Raw genomic sequence first — 15,582 nt, forward strand, 5'->3', positions numbered from 1 at the left:
AAAATCCGCTGGGCGATCCGTTCGGCTCCATTGCAGCGCCCGGATCGCCCAGCGCATAGCCCAGCGGATTTTTTATTTTTAATTTTCGAAACACTATATATACGCGATTTGCACTTCATTTTTGAGTGATTTTTTAAGTAATGTACTTTTTGCGATTTTGAATGTAATTTTTTTTATTAATGTACTTTTTTTAAAATTTATTGTACTCTTTTTACAAAATTAAAATAGTATTATTAATGTTTCCCCTATATATCTTGTAAATTAAATTCCGTATAATGTGTTATTAGTGATGTGGCTATTGATGTGGCTGGGCTATTTATGATATGACTAGGCTATGGCTGAGCTATTTCTGATGTGCCAGGAGGATTTTTAGTATTGATGATGTGGCAGGAGGAGTTTGTGGTTAGGCTATGGCTGGGCTATAACCACGGTGGATACTCTAAAAAAGCACACCCCCAAATGCTATTGAAAGTGGACCCATGAGAATAATTTATAGTTATATTTTGTCTTGTTAGAATGTTAATGAATGAGAAAATGAATATACCATCCAATTGTTTAAGAATTAACATTACAAGCGTTTTAATCAGTTGACTAACAAGTAAATTGATAACTATGTTCATAAAGTGTCCTCTTGAAAACTTTAAGTTACAAAATCTTTTTGATTCGATAAAGTTGAGATGTAAACTAAAATATTTTTCAGTTTTTTAGATATTTACTTACAGAAAGTAAGATTAATTATCATTAAATATATAAACTTTTGCTCAAATTTTGACTCACGAAAAAGAAGGTCAACATATTGGAACAAAAATTAATAATTCACATATCATATCGTGTATTGAATATAATCGATAACAAAATCCAAAGCGTATCTAATCATATATCTCAAAAAACTAGATTTTGTATACACAACACATATATAAAAAATGAAGGGAATACCGAAATAGTTATGCTCCGTATTTATTTCGGTAAATATGATTTTCAAGCATTTCTACCCGCTTGAATAACCAATACTTAAAAACTTTATTTAGATGATTTGGTTCTGATGATTATTGAGTGCAATTTTTATATTAATTTCCCATTGCATGTTCATTAATTGAACCGATTAATTATATGTTCGAATCCTACTAGGAGAGATTTTGATTCTTTCCAATTTAAAGGGTTGATGCATTCGAATAAGGATTGTTCGCTTTCAAGTTTTGCATACCAACTATAGAGAGAAAGTGAGTTAAATATCATTTTCTACGTTTTAGTTAATAGGACTATTAACATATTTATAAGTTTTGTGACCATAATAAATTAAATTTAAATTATCAGTAAATATCATACTATCCTCTATCTCATGCTATTTACAATTTTCTTTTTCGATCCATCTCAGACTACTTGTATTAATTCTATTATACTTAAAATACTAATTTAATTACACTGATTAATAATAATTAATTTACAACATAAAAAAAGTGCGAATTGGGGAAGGAGTGATTTACTGATTTTATTATATTAATTTAATAGTAAAAAATAAATGCAACCGTAGTACGAATGTCTTGCATCAGATATTAAATTTCCAACATAATACATAAAGTCAAAATGGTTTTGTATTCGGCAATCTCAGTAAATATTATAATCAATAAATAAGCAGAGAAATTCCGCAGCCTATATAAAGTTCCAATTGGGCCTAAAATGGGCCCAATGGCAAGGCTCTGAGGTGGGCCCGGGGCGCCACGTGAAGTCGGCGATTAGAACAAAACAAAATCTCGCCTAATCTCTTCCTAGCCAATCAGGCGTCATCTCCCACGTGGGACTACTCACCCTCGCCGCCCTTGTCCTCACCTGATCACTACCCCTTTCCCATTCTCTTTTAGAATAAATTCTCCATCGTCCCTACTCAATCTACCCCTCTCTCATTTTTGTCCTTGCTACTCCTTCCTTGATCTTGTTCTTCATAACTAGCAATATATATATATATAGTTTTTAGTTATCTTCATCGATCAATCTCTCATTAATTTATTGGGTTTCTCGAAACATCCATTTTGCCGACAGCTAGAGGATTAATCCCTCGTCTCAACGGTTAGCGCATGGGCTCGGAGTCTCCTTCTGCTCATTACATCCACATGGTGAGTGTATAGCTCTTACATATCTGTTTTAGGGTTTAGGGTTTTGGGTTTAGTGTATCGCTTATGGTGGGATGAAGGGAATATATATTCATCTCTCTCTAATGGTATGAATATAGGTACAACACCTAATAGAAGAGTGCATAGTATTCAAAATGAGTAAAGAGGAATGCATGGAAGCTCTAGAAAAGCATGCAAATATCAAGCCAGTCATTACTTCCACAGGTATTTTATTTTAATTGTACCTGCTTTTATATGGAGTATATATTTACAATAAATAATCACAAAATGAAACTGTAATAAATTCAACCAATACAATCAATATTCAATATATATGTATACTCATACGCACACACAACTTATGGAAGTGTGACCTAACTCTTTTTAAAGAGAACTAAATATTGTTCAAAGAATAAATTACTAGTATTATTCTTTTCATACACCATTTTAAAGAATAAATTACTACTCCTATTATTTTCTTATTTCAATTCAAGAACGACGTGTGGAAGTGTGACCTAACGCATTAAAATGAATGATCTAATATTGTTCAAAGAAAAATAAAACTAGTCCCTATATATTGTATAAATGCGAAACTAGTGTATATCACCAACAAAAAATGTTTTAAGCTATTAATTATAAAATTGATGTTTAAAAAAAATATAAAAATTGAGTTGCTATATTAATGTGTGGCGAGTGAGGATAGTGTGGAAGGAGCTAGAGAAAGAGAACAAGGAGTTCTTCGAGGCTTATGCGAAAAAGAGAGAAGAGGGAAGATTCGACTCGGATAGCGAATCAAGCCAAAGCCAAAGAATACACAATATAGTATCGGAGTCTACGATGAAAAAAAGCAATGACGATGATAAGTCATGAATGATTGGTACTAAAATTTTATGATTTCGACAACGATGTCTGTCTGAAGCATTTGTTTTGTTGCATCACATGTTTCTGTAATATGTTTTTTATACTAAAATCATTTCAACATCTGTTTTGTTGCTTCACGTGTAATGTGTAAAATCTAGTACTACTATTTTATAGTATTAAAATTATTTTCTTCACGATTAATTTCACCCACTTTGCCAAATGTGGGTAGTGATGGTATTTTGTACTTGAAGCGTTGGGATGAAATATAAACAAAGTGTAACATTTAAATAAGAGGTTGAATCGATATAAGAAAATATATATTACGAGGAATATATTCTCGAAGTAAACAGATAGAATTGTTGATATTGTCCATGACAGCACACGTATGTTGTATTTTACATATTTGATTTAATCGAATACTTTATATAAAAAGAAAAGTTTGATTATGTTATTTTATTAATTTAGATGAAGTAATAAAAATAAATAAATTGAGATTTGATTTTGTATAATGCCTAAAACTAAGGATGCCAATAAAAAATTTTATGGTACCAAGAGAGAACTCATTCCGAATACAACTAGCATTGCCTTTGTTTGTTAAATAAAAAATTTAGTGGTTAAAGTATTGTGCGACACTGCGACACTACATATCCAAGAAATATCCTTGCTATGAATACATCGAAAAAATATCCGAATCACAAAAATTTTTACTCATATTTACTAGCTCATCAGGCACATTCATAATTTTTGTAACCGGACCAATTTAAAAAGGGATTATTGACACCTATATCAAGAAACTTTCTAAACATTAATTTTTCCTACAAACTTTAAGTTTGACAAATGATATCAAGAACTTAAAAAGTCCATCGACGACATAATCTGGCTACATTAAATGAGATGAATAACCATATCAACCTTCTAGGGATTTCGTAATCACATCACTATTATTTTCTCAGTGGTAACCATGTAAGATGGGATGTGATGGCAAATGACATGTAGTAGGATTTCGTCGACGGTAAAAAAAATTCAAGAACTATGAGTATCATTTAACTCTATATAATTATATTTGTATTTCTTTGTATCTTTTAAGTACTGTGAGTATGTTATTTATTTATGTGTAATTTTAAGTACAGTATGTAACAAGTTATATAAAAGAATTGTTTGTAAATAAGTTAGTGGGAAGGCTTTATCGTTAGATTTCAGACGGATGGATTATATTTTTGTTTTGAAGATAAAAGCCTATAGCTGCTGTTATTATTATTTTTATCACAATAATACTTATTCTTGTTTATATATTATGAATAGTATATAGTCAGGTAAATTGAACTGAATAAGTGATATACTCCGTATTAGTGTTAAACTCTTTATTTTATATGTTTGGTTTGAATTTAATAGTTTAAAAGTTTTTTATGATATTATTAATTTATAAAATATCTAAAAGTAAAAGTTACTTTTGATATGTGATGAATGTATTTAACTTACAATAATAGTTTAAAAGTTGTTTATGATATCATTAATTTATAAATTATCTAAAAATAAAAGTAAATTTTCATGTTTTATTAGTGTACTTAAACTTATATGAAGTGTAAAACTAATGAAGTCAATAATATTTTTAATGGTGCTGAGAGAAAAGTCAGTCTAAATATAATTGGTCGTGCCTCTATTTGTTGAGTAAAAAATTAGTGGTTTGGACATTGTGAAATATTACTTCTCTTTCTTTTTTTTCTTCTTTCTTTTTTCCCTTATTTTACAATTGTGATTGATTAAACACACCATAGGATCGACCTAAAATCAACTAGAGCTAATAAGATTGGCTTGAAATGTGGTAATTCTCATTATTTTGTTTCAGTTTTAATAAGTATTATTTTTTCAAACTTCTAAATTTTACTCCCTCATATTCTATAAAAATAGAGAGTTTGGAACGACTTAGTCCATTCCTCAAGAATATGCACTCTTTCCTTTTTAGTATGTCTCACAAGAATATGCAATTTTTAATTTTGGAAAGTCTTTTTTCTATAATAAGGTCGAACTCATTCTCCACTAACAATACTTTATTTACTTTTTCTCTCTACATCTCTCTTACTTCACTAATTTCATATTAAAACCCGTAGCAACCCCAAAGTGCATATTCTTAGGGGACGGAGGGAGTAATAGATAAAAAGAAAAAGTTATTGTAGTACATTACTAGAGAATGAGGTTCATCTCATTAAAGAGAAAGAAGTCACCAAAGATTAAAAAAAATGAACTATTTTTATGGGACAAATATAGTCATTTTTACAAACTTACATAAAGTCTCTATTACTATTTTGATTCATTAATAGAGAGTTATGTTCATTATTTTATTTCTTATTTTACCTTGAAACCTATCATAATATGCAAAAAAAAGTTTATATTTTCTTTACTATACAAGTGGATTAATCCAAACCCAATCGGCGAACCCGATTGACATCTCCACTCGTGTCGGGCCCGTTAACAATTTTGGGCCGGACGTCTATTTTTTAATAGGCCTGATTTCAACCCAAGAACTCCATACTAAAAAGCCCTATAAACTAGACGCCATTCTCCTCCAAAACCCTAGCTCTACAGGCAGCAGCAGCAGCAGATTGCTTCGTTTAGAAATGGCTCCAGCGAAAGGTGTGCAATTCGTCTTTTAATCTCTAGATTACGCGACATGGAATATGTTTTCGGTTATTTGTTTGTTACGCTTCGAATTCAGCCTTGATGTTGTGCTGATTTTAGTACGAATTGTAGGATATTTTTATGTTTTTTATTTGAATGTGAAATGTTATTCGTTATTATTATTTGTAGATCGTAGTTTTTGTTGATTTGAATGGCACCATCACTGGAATCTGTTTTAAAGTTGTAAATGCAAAATTTGGAATCAGGATAGCAAATAACGATGTTGTTTCCTAAGATGTTGATTAATTTAACAAGCTGATCTACAGCCATTATTAGTTGCTGCTTGAGGTTTATTTTTATGATTTTTATGCAAGAGTAGTTTATGATGTTGCGAGAACTGTGTTTGTTAAAAGTCTAAACTATTGACTGTGGTGACCGACTTACTTGGGATTTGGGAATTAGTTTAAATAGAGTCTAAAATCAATTTCCACTTGATTTGGTAATTGATTTCCTCACACTTTCATATATTATGCAGATAGAGTGGAATTGAATGTGTTAGCTTCCTTTTTATTTGTTAGTATCATTCTATGCATATATATACAGTATTATGTAAAAAAGTTCTCACCCCTTTGCATTTCTGTTTTGTTCTTAAATGATACGCAGGCTATGCTACGAAGAAGTCTGATGCAAAGGCCCAGGCCTTGAAGGCAGCCAAGGCAGTAAAATCACCTGGTGCCTTCAAGAAGAAGGTCAAGAAGATGCGCACAAAGGTCACTTTCTACCGACCAAAAACTTTGACCAAGGAAAGAACTCCGAAGTATCCTCGGATCAGTGCTGCCCCTCGCAACAAGCTTGATGACTACCAGATCCTCAAGTATCCCTTGACCACGGAATCGGCTATGAAAAAAATCGAGGACAACAATACCCTTGTTTTCATAGTCGACATCCGTGCCGACAAGAAGAAGATCAAGAACGCTGTCAAGAAGATGTATGACATTCAGACCAAGAAGGTCAACACACTCATCAGGTACACCATTTCCCTTTATTTTACAGCCTGCTTTATACATTCTGAACTGATTTTGCAAATATGGACTGCCTTATATATCCCGATATATGGCTTTCCGTAACTTTTTTTTCTCTACGTCAAATGATTTTATGCATACCTTTACATGACTATTGTTATTATTTGATGTAGTTCTGCCTGCAATTTGTTTCTGAATCTGCTAGTGTTAATGATTTACACCAGTCTTGTAAAATTTCGTGATTTTATCCACATGTTGCTCTTCCAATTGGAACTGTCAAAACTTGATGATTTTGATTGCAAAATGAAATTGTTTCGCATGATATCTGACCTTGTTTGGATATCTTGTACATGTCTTATACCATTTCTACTGCACTTGAATTGACTATTGTTATCATTTATTAAGATGTAGTTCACTTGCAATTTGTTTCTGAATCTGCTAGTGTTAATGATTTACATCAGCCATGTAAATTTTCTTGATTTTATCCACATGTTGCTCTTCCAATATGGAACTGTCAAAACTAGATAATTTTGATTGCAAAATGAATATATCTGACCTTGTTTGGATATCTTGTAAACATGTCTTATACCATTTCTACTGCATTTGAATCTTACTAAGCTTATTCGTTTCAGGCCTGATGGTACGAAGAAGGCGTATGTGAGGTTGACGCCAGACTACGATGCTTTGGATGTTGCAAACAAAATTGGAATCATATAAAGAAGTTGGCCTCCTTTACGTTGCTATTCATGATCTTTGTTTCTGAGACTGGTCATTCCAGAATTTTGTAATGATGCCTAATTACATTTCCTTTGTTACAACTCTAGTTATATTATTAGACCTTTTTATCAAAGTCCAAATATTGTGCTCTTTGAATGCTTGCCTTGAAAATGCATAATTTTCAGTCACATCCTTCATTTTGGGTTTGCCCAATGTCATTTTGGTCTCTATTATACATAAGGTGAAATATTGAATTCTATTTATTTCGGACATTGTTAACACGTTTAAGCACGATAACAATATCTGACGTGATTTGTAAGACCTATCTAAAATGAATATCTGACGTGATATGTAAAACCTATCTACGTGATTTGTAAAACCTATCTAAAATAAGTAGTTCATTTGAAAATTTCAATTAATTAAATAATGGGCCGATTTACGGCCCAATATAGACTTATGTAAGCCCAGATAGATCAAAACCGCCGTTTCTTTCCCCAGCAGTCGGTCAACAGCTATTCCCTTTCCACTTCCTCCAAATTCGCCGACGACAATGGCGATTGCCGCCGCCATATCGCTGCCGCTGATCGCCGTCAAACACCGCTCCCATTGTTCATCAGCGTCTTCATCTCCTTGGTTCTCCTCTTCGTCAATTCATCTGCCTAAGAATCTGCCGTCTGTCGGCATCTCAGCTGGCCGCAAATCTAATCTCCGTGTCTTCTCTTCCATGAGCACTCAGGCTCCGGCGAAGGCCTCCGCGGCGTCGTTTCTCGATCACAAGGAGAGCGGAATCCTTCATTTCGTCAAGTACCACGGACTCGGAAATGACTTCATATTGGTACTGTTCCAGCTTCCAAATTGCAATTATACTTGTTTTTCCGAGCTCGTTGCACAATTTTCTCTCTATTGAAAACAATCATTAGCTTGAAGTACTAAGTTGAATACTTTTTTTTGGTACATATCCTGCTTAATTTTTTTCTTCGGAACTGGCAGGATTTACTATGAAGCTACTGAAACCTAGACGCGGATGCAGTTTTTTATGTGTTTAACGTTTCTGTATCAGCTAACATTTGCTTTATATGTACTGTTTGATTAACATAATTTTTTAAAAAGGAACATTGCTCCTATGCTTGCTACACATGTTCACGATAGCATAACTGATTATGTGAGTAACTAGTTTAGATTGATGCTTATTTTGTGATTAAGTGCACTTGACTAGGTTGATAATCGAGATTCCGAGGAACCAAAAATCACGCCCGAGCAAGCTGTGAAATTGTGTGATAGAAACTTTGGCATTGGCGCTGATGGGGTGATATTTGCATTGCCAGGCATTAATGGCACAAATTATACAATGAGGATCTTCAATTCCGATGGTAGTGAGCCTGAGGTAATGTGTTCACAGTTAGTTGCATTGTTCTAATAGCGTTTAGACTTTTATCTCTTAAAGCGATGCATTGTTATGCATGTACAGAGAAAAAAACAATTAGTTGTTCCACATTAGTTACTGCTCAAAAACTGTTTAATGATAAAAGAATTCTCAAGATTTGAACAGTATGTTATGGACTCCAAGATGGGAAGAGTAAACTAAGGAAAGAGTTTCCCTTTATGCTGTGTTTTCGTGCTTGCTTACTGGTGGAATAAAGGGATGTTTAATAGTTTGATATTTGATTGATACTAGTATTCATCCCTTCCAATTATGCTTATCTGAAAGTCAACCTTGAATGACTGTCTTATAGTTTCCATAACTCATCTTATGATAATCGGACATGCGTAAAAATGTAGTAATTTGTGTTTTTCGATTGTTTTTTTCCCATACTCCCATTGTGTTGTTTTTTTTTCAATTGTACTAAATTGATAGATTGTTAAATCATGATTAGAGTATTAGACTTGTTTCAGTAAATTGCTCTTGCATGCCTGAGGCTGATTTCTTTTTTGTTGTCACAGATGTGTGGTAATGGAGTCCGATGCTTTGCCAGATTCATAGCCGAGCTTGAAAATTTCCATGGGAATAAAAGGTTTATCATTACTCTAGTATCCCACTTTGTTGATATTGCAGACGAAACCTTAAGGGTCTACTCATGTCTTAATTGGTGTTTCAGCTTCAATGTGCATACTGGTGCTGGTCTCATTGTACCTGAGATACAGGAAGACGGAAAGGTACTTCCAAAGTCACGCTACATTGATATGAATATAGTCTTTGTGGGTATGAGTTTGGCAGGTTTCTCATCCAGTTGAGTGTTTATAATCTGTTTTCAGTTTTTACCTGGATATAGTCTATCCATTCATCTCGATGTGTATTTTTCTTATGCAAGATTGTACAGCACTTGGTTGCCTTTTTGGTATAGGTGATATTGTTCAGCATTCGGTATCATTTTCAGGTTAGAGTTGATATGGGCCAGCCAATTCTGAAGGCTTCAGATGTTCCTACAAAGTTAACCGCAAACAAAGATCAGGCTGCTGTTAAGGCAAAGTTAGATGTCGATGGGTCGATCTGGAATGTTACTTGTGTTAGCATGGGAAATCCACATTGTGTTACTTTTGGTACAGAATCATGCAATGTATGCCTGATTTATAACTCTTCTCTCCTTCTATGGAAGAATATCAATGAATTAATCTGGTTATTTCATTGGTTGTTCCTTGTGGACTCAGGATTTGCAAGTCGATGAACTAAACTTGGCTGAAATCGGTCCAAAATTTGAACATCATGCGGTGTTCCCTGCCCGAACAAACACAGGTATTAACCAAATCATACTTGCATAATTGCATTACATAATTGACTCTGCTACTTCTAGAGCTTTACATGTTTATGCAATCTGTCTTTTAACGTACTTATGCTAGCCTAAGGTAATAATAGGATGTGATGATAGAATACCATGTCTATGTCAATGTCACTCCGAAGAGATCGAAATGAGAATCGCGAGAAGAACTAATTATAAACCATCTCATGAATAGGAAATGTCACTCCAAAGAGATCTCCAATGTGTGATTTTTTTTGCTACACTATAATGTTAATCATCGATCATTTGGGCATTTTAAAATTCAGTTCTAGTATGAAGTATTAGAAGATATCATCCTGACGAATCGAAGTCGTATGATACCTTTCAGCCGATATTTGCAAATCTTTTTCTTAACCTGGTTTCAACTTTCAGGAAATTGTACAATTGACTTGTGAACTAGGTTACGAAAAGTACGCCGATCATCTTCTTCATATTACTAATTTATGGATCATCTCATATTGCAGAATTTGTTCAGGTCTTCTCTCCAAGTCACCTTAAAATGCGCGTCTGGGAACGTGGGGCAGGTTCGTTTTTCTCTTCTATGCATGCATCAATACATTTAGTTAGCTTTCCAAACTTTCACACTCGACTTAATATATTTGCTGCTCCAGGCGCAACGCTAGCCTGTGGAACAGGAGCGTGTGCAGTCGTTGTTGCTGCAGTTCTGGAGGGTCGTGCAGATAGGGTGAGACTAAAACTCGTATCCACCACCACACATTACATGATATCCGAACATCAAACTTAAAATTTCTTCTTTCCTCGCAGAGATGCACTGTCGATTTGCCTGGAGGGCCACTTGACATTGAGTGGAGAGAGAGCGACAATCACATCTACATGACGGGTCCTGCGGAGTTAGTATTCTATGGATCTGTTCCCCTTTGATGGGCCGGTTTCCATTAGCGTTCGACGTATCATGTGCTCGATGCTTTGAGAATGAATGGTATGTGTGCCAACTTTTTTGTGATTCTGCATATTTGTTGTCCTTCATCTTTGTGGATGATGAATTCGAGAAATGTGAGTTAGAGCCCCTCTGTATCATTTGAACGCCTAGTCCCTTTTTTAAAAAATTGTCTTGAAATGGAAGATACCATTAGTTTGCTTGTCAATTTGTCATACATTGGAGAAAACTTGCATTGTGTTTAACTTCCACCAACCCACGTCACTTGAGTCGTATTCCACAATCCCATATTACTTATTATATTATTTTCTCTTACTTAGCCTTCTAAACACCTTTTTTTTATTTCTCTTTCAAAATAAACGATTCAAAGTAATATGCGATGGGATGTCGTGAGTAATTTTAGTTGATGGGTATCTAGAGTACCTTATTTAGTAAGTTCAGGGATGATGTACTTTTATGTTAATTATTATTATTAGGTATGAACCTCAACTAAACCTAAAAGGAAAGTAGATCAAAGATTATTTGGATTTGTTAAACCTAACAAATTGTATGGTGCTTGAAATTTTATTAATATTAAGATTTAGCAAAACCTTTTAAATTTATTATGACAAAAGCACAAAAGTAATTATCTGCATCTTTTACTATATGGTTTGTAAAAATCATCACCATTTTTGTAGTGATTGGATTGGCTTTATATGTCGATTCTCCTATTTTGTTAGTCAAACCTTGGATTAATTTCATAAAAGGTTAACGTAAATGGAGAGAGAGAGAGAGAGAAACAATCGCATCTACGTGATGGGATCTGTTCCCATTTGATGGGTATCATTTGAAAACCTAGTTTTTTAATTTGTAGTGAAATGTAAAATACCATTAGTTTGTTTTTCATATAGTAGTAGTAGTTTACTTGGGCAATAATTGCATTGTGTTTTACACCCTCGCAGCTTAGTTTTGAATCATATTCTATTTTGAGTTTGTCTTATGGGACTTATCTTTTCTCACTCATTCACACCAAATAATTTGTATGTATTCCTTGTAGCTGTGATTTTGATAACCCGAGTTGCAGACGCATGATAGGATGCATGAGTCTACTACTATTTCCGCTGGTGTATTTCATCAATAAACTCAAATCCTTAAATATTGGTTAAAGTGATTGTTTCCAAGACCAAATATGCAGAAGATTATTTCAATAAAAAAATTGATTTTTAATCATTCAAAGGCATTGTTAATATTCAATTTGCTTTTTTATTTCAAATGCATACAAAACTGAATAAATTACTATCGAACTCCATACATTATAAACATTTATCAAAAAAGCTCGAAAAAAGGAAAATACAGTACATTAGTGCGGTGAATCTGTAGCGGGTTGATCAGTTTTCATCTTCTTGCTGTTCTTGAGCTCAAACAATCCCTTCAGAAACGCATCCACAATCTGCTTCTGCGATTCCAGCATCATCTCGTTCCGCTTCATCTCCATCTCCATCCGCGCGGCCTCCATCTCACGCGCCATCTCCATCTTCGCATTCTCCAATCTCACGAATCCTTCGCCCAGCGTTTTTATCGACGCGACGATCTCCTCCACCGCGCTCCTCCCCCTCTTTGCACCGCCGCCGATCACCGCCGCGAATTTGTTGCTACTGTTGTAGTTGTGGTTTGCTGGAACTCTCATCCAGAATTCTTCGTTTGGACTCTGCCTGATTCTTATACTGTCGAAATTCTCTAGCTTCGATTGGAACATTTGGTGGTTGAATCCGTCGCTGATGTTGAAATTGTTGCCGGTGTTCTTCGATCTGGATTTGAATGAGGATTTTGGAATTGCGGTTATCGGTTGAGATCTGCTTCCGTAGCTCGCGAGATCGTGCACGTGAGAGATGTTTTTCTCTGGAATTTCTGAGTAATCGATCGGGATCTGAGTTCCGGAGCTGAATCTCTTAGGTTTGACGCCGTCGGCGAATCCTAATTCGGCGCTGTTCTTCGATTTGAGCTTCAATTTAACAATATTCTGATCCAGCAAAGATTTCAGCCGAGCTGATCCGTCGCCAGAATCCTCCTGCTTCTGCGCGATCGGCGGCGGCGCGGTGCCGTTCTCCATCGCGTCCATGTTCTCGAAGAAGAACCACGACGAGAAGTACCTCCCGCCGTGGTGCGGCGGGAGCGCGGCGGCGCGCTGCCTCTCCGCTCTGTAGCGCTGGCGAAGCTTCTCGATCTTGTGGCGGCACTGCGCGGATGTCTTCGCCGGGGACACGCCGGCGGCGCAGCGGCTCGCCACAGCGGCGGCGACCGCGTCCCAGTCCGCCGTCCGGAGGTATCCACGGCGGAGGGCGTACCACCGCTCCCGGTACTCCTCGATGAGGACCAAGGTCTCCTCCTGCGTCCAGCACGGCGGCGGAAACCGCCGCGGAGGCTTCTCAGCTGGTTCGGCCACCGTCACCGCGTCGCCGGCGGACGACATCTCGTGGTTTAGTATCGATTTCCGAACTTAATTATGAGTGAAATTGATGATTGGGAAGAAGTATTGCACTTAATTGATGATTGGGAGGAAGAATTGAGTGGAGAGATGGATGAATTGGGAATAAATGGAGAGGAGATGGGTACTGGATAGGAATGAACAGCATGAGGCGCACGATAGTGAGAAGGTGCGGTGGGTGAGGGTGGTGGTGGGAGGTGGTTGAAATGATGATGTGAGAGGGGGAGAATGGATTGGATGGTGACGAGGGGTGATGGATGCTAGCTTGCGCTGCTGCGGTGTGTGCGCAGTGAACCCCACACTACCCATCACCACCGGACGCGACGCCACCCTATCCCAACCCACCCTACCACCCTTTTTCCACCATCTACCTAAACCTACTATCGTCACTATTCTTTCCCATCCCTTTTCTCTTTCACCTAATAATATCTCACACACCCTATTATACTACAGTTAATTAGGTCACATATTTAAAAACAATGCATAAAAATTGGTCTCAAATTCAACTTTCTTTTTATCTATTTCTTTTAGATTTTAAAATTCGGGTTGAGTTTCAAATTCAACTTTCTTTTTATCTATTTCTTTTAGATTTTAAAATTCGGGTCGAACTCGATCGAGAATTTTAATACGGACAAAGAGAATACTATTTCATTTATAGTCCATTCTTCCGTGCATAATTATCTCGTATTTTTAATAAGTAGAATTCATTTTTACATAAACTCATTTTATTTATAAAAAGTTTTTACTCATATTTTTATAAAACTAATAGTAGCATTTTTTATCCCATAAAATTAGTTGATTTTGAGAAACTTTTTACAACTTCTCTCTATTATCTATTAATAGTATTATTTTATTTTGTTTTATTGTTTTCTTTGTTAATGTACTAATTTCGTCTAAATTGTGTTATTTTGAGGATCACCTATGGTATTTCTTACTCAATCTCCTATTACATACACCCAAACATGAGTAATGAACCTCACCATCATTTATCATGTTTGTGTGTATATAGTAGGAAATGACATACATGATCTCAAGTGTGTTAAAAATTTTATTCTTAAAAGATACGTGAAACGTAAATAAAGAAATCGGGCCCTATTAATTTTTTTTATCAATTTTTTTAATAATTTTTAAAATAGTTGAGTGAAAGTAAGAATTAATGTTGACGAAGTGAGTAGCATTATTTCTATTTATTTTGATCTATTTACACAGAAATCGACTAGCACTTGTATCTTGGCTGTCGGTGCTCATTATTTCAGCGGTGTGCCTAAACAAATTGTAGAAAAATAAGGAAATTTAATCAAAATCTGATTTCTTTTATAATTTAAAAATTGATGAAAAAACTATGAAGCTCAACACTTTATAATTTTCACCCCCGTGCTTTAACATGTGTAAATTTGAATTTATATTTAATGTGATAATATAAATTTGTATTTATATTTAATGTGATAATATAAATTTGAATTTAAATTTCGAATCTCGCATATAGAAACCTTTTTCATTTCGATAACACACTTAACACCTATTTTACATATTCAAATAAAAGGCATGTATGAGTTACATTAAAATTATTATGTTGCGTATAGGGATAATCAAACCTTATCAACAGCATAAGCTGTCAATTATGATCATTTTTCATCAGATTATCAAAACTTTGGAATTTAAAAAATTGAAAAAATTTAATGCGGCATACAATTTCCAAAAAAAAAAATTTGTACCAGATCGAGGGTCTGATTAATCATTAATGAGAAATGAAGAAAAACGAAGAGGGAAGCGAATCTCAGCTGAGACGACTCCAGAGTTCATAAACTTTTTATTCTAATTTTTCAAATATATTAATTTTAATAGCATATGATGGATTTCGTTCAATTTTGTAGTAGTACTTTATTTAAGTTTGATTTCATTCGAATTATGAGATTCTTCGAACAAATTAGTAATTGTTAGTTTTCTAAAATGCCATTATTTAAATGTGTACTACCAATATCTTTTTAGGTCTAAAAATACCTTATAAAAATTTAATACGTATAATTTTTTAAAAAGTAATATTTAGTTTGTTAAATTTAAAAATAATATAAAAATAATAAATAAAGAAAAAGGAACTAGCTCTGCACTTGAAACCTGAGAC

The 15,582-nt window shown here is 34.7% G+C and overlaps 3 protein-coding genes across 4 annotated transcripts; 2 read left to right on the forward strand and 1 right to left on the reverse strand.

Annotated features, from left to right (window-relative positions):
* Positions 1-1,886: 1,886 nt before the first annotated feature.
* Positions 1,887-7,474, forward strand: LOC121787915 (60S ribosomal protein L23a-1-like). Its single transcript, XM_042186759.1, has 5 exons — positions 1,887-2,111; positions 2,228-2,333; positions 5,472-5,600; positions 6,249-6,612; positions 7,240-7,474. The coding sequence occupies exons 1-5, from the start codon at positions 2,073-2,075 to the stop codon at positions 7,322-7,324; spliced, it is 723 nt and encodes a 240-aa protein (XP_042042693.1). The 5' UTR covers positions 1,887-2,072; the 3' UTR covers positions 7,325-7,474.
* A 330-nt stretch (positions 7,475-7,804) lies between these two features.
* Positions 7,805-12,205, forward strand: LOC121787390 (diaminopimelate epimerase, chloroplastic-like). 2 transcript variants are annotated; one of them, XR_006047483.1, is made up of 10 exons: positions 7,805-8,159; positions 8,541-8,708; positions 9,266-9,336; positions 9,421-9,478; positions 9,700-9,879; positions 9,971-10,055; positions 10,563-10,622; positions 10,710-10,783; positions 10,864-11,038; positions 12,033-12,205. XR_006047483.1 is itself a non-coding variant. In XM_042186100.1 (9 exons), exons 1-9 carry the CDS (start codon positions 7,875-7,877, stop codon positions 10,978-10,980), a joined length of 1,098 nt encoding a protein of 365 aa, XP_042042034.1. In that variant the 5' UTR covers positions 7,805-7,874; the 3' UTR covers positions 10,981-11,241. The 2 variants fall into 2 exon arrangements, 1 of the variants encoding a protein (XP_042042034.1); XM_042186100.1 differs by lacking the exon at positions 12,033-12,205 and having other exon boundaries at positions 10,864-11,241.
* A 13-nt stretch (positions 12,206-12,218) lies between these two features.
* On the reverse strand, positions 12,219-14,355 carry LOC121787389 (trihelix transcription factor ASIL1-like). Its single transcript, XM_042186099.1, has one exon. It carries the CDS (start codon positions 13,443-13,445, stop codon positions 12,336-12,338), a length of 1,110 nt encoding a protein of 369 aa, XP_042042033.1. The 5' UTR covers positions 13,446-14,355; the 3' UTR covers positions 12,219-12,335.
* Positions 14,356-15,582: the final 1,227 nt, after the last annotated feature.

The sequence above is a fragment of the Salvia splendens genome, chromosome 22, assembly GCF_004379255.2.
Source record: "Salvia splendens isolate huo1 chromosome 22, SspV2, whole genome shotgun sequence".
NCBI classification, from domain to species: domain Eukaryota; kingdom Viridiplantae; phylum Streptophyta; class Magnoliopsida; order Lamiales; family Lamiaceae; genus Salvia; species Salvia splendens.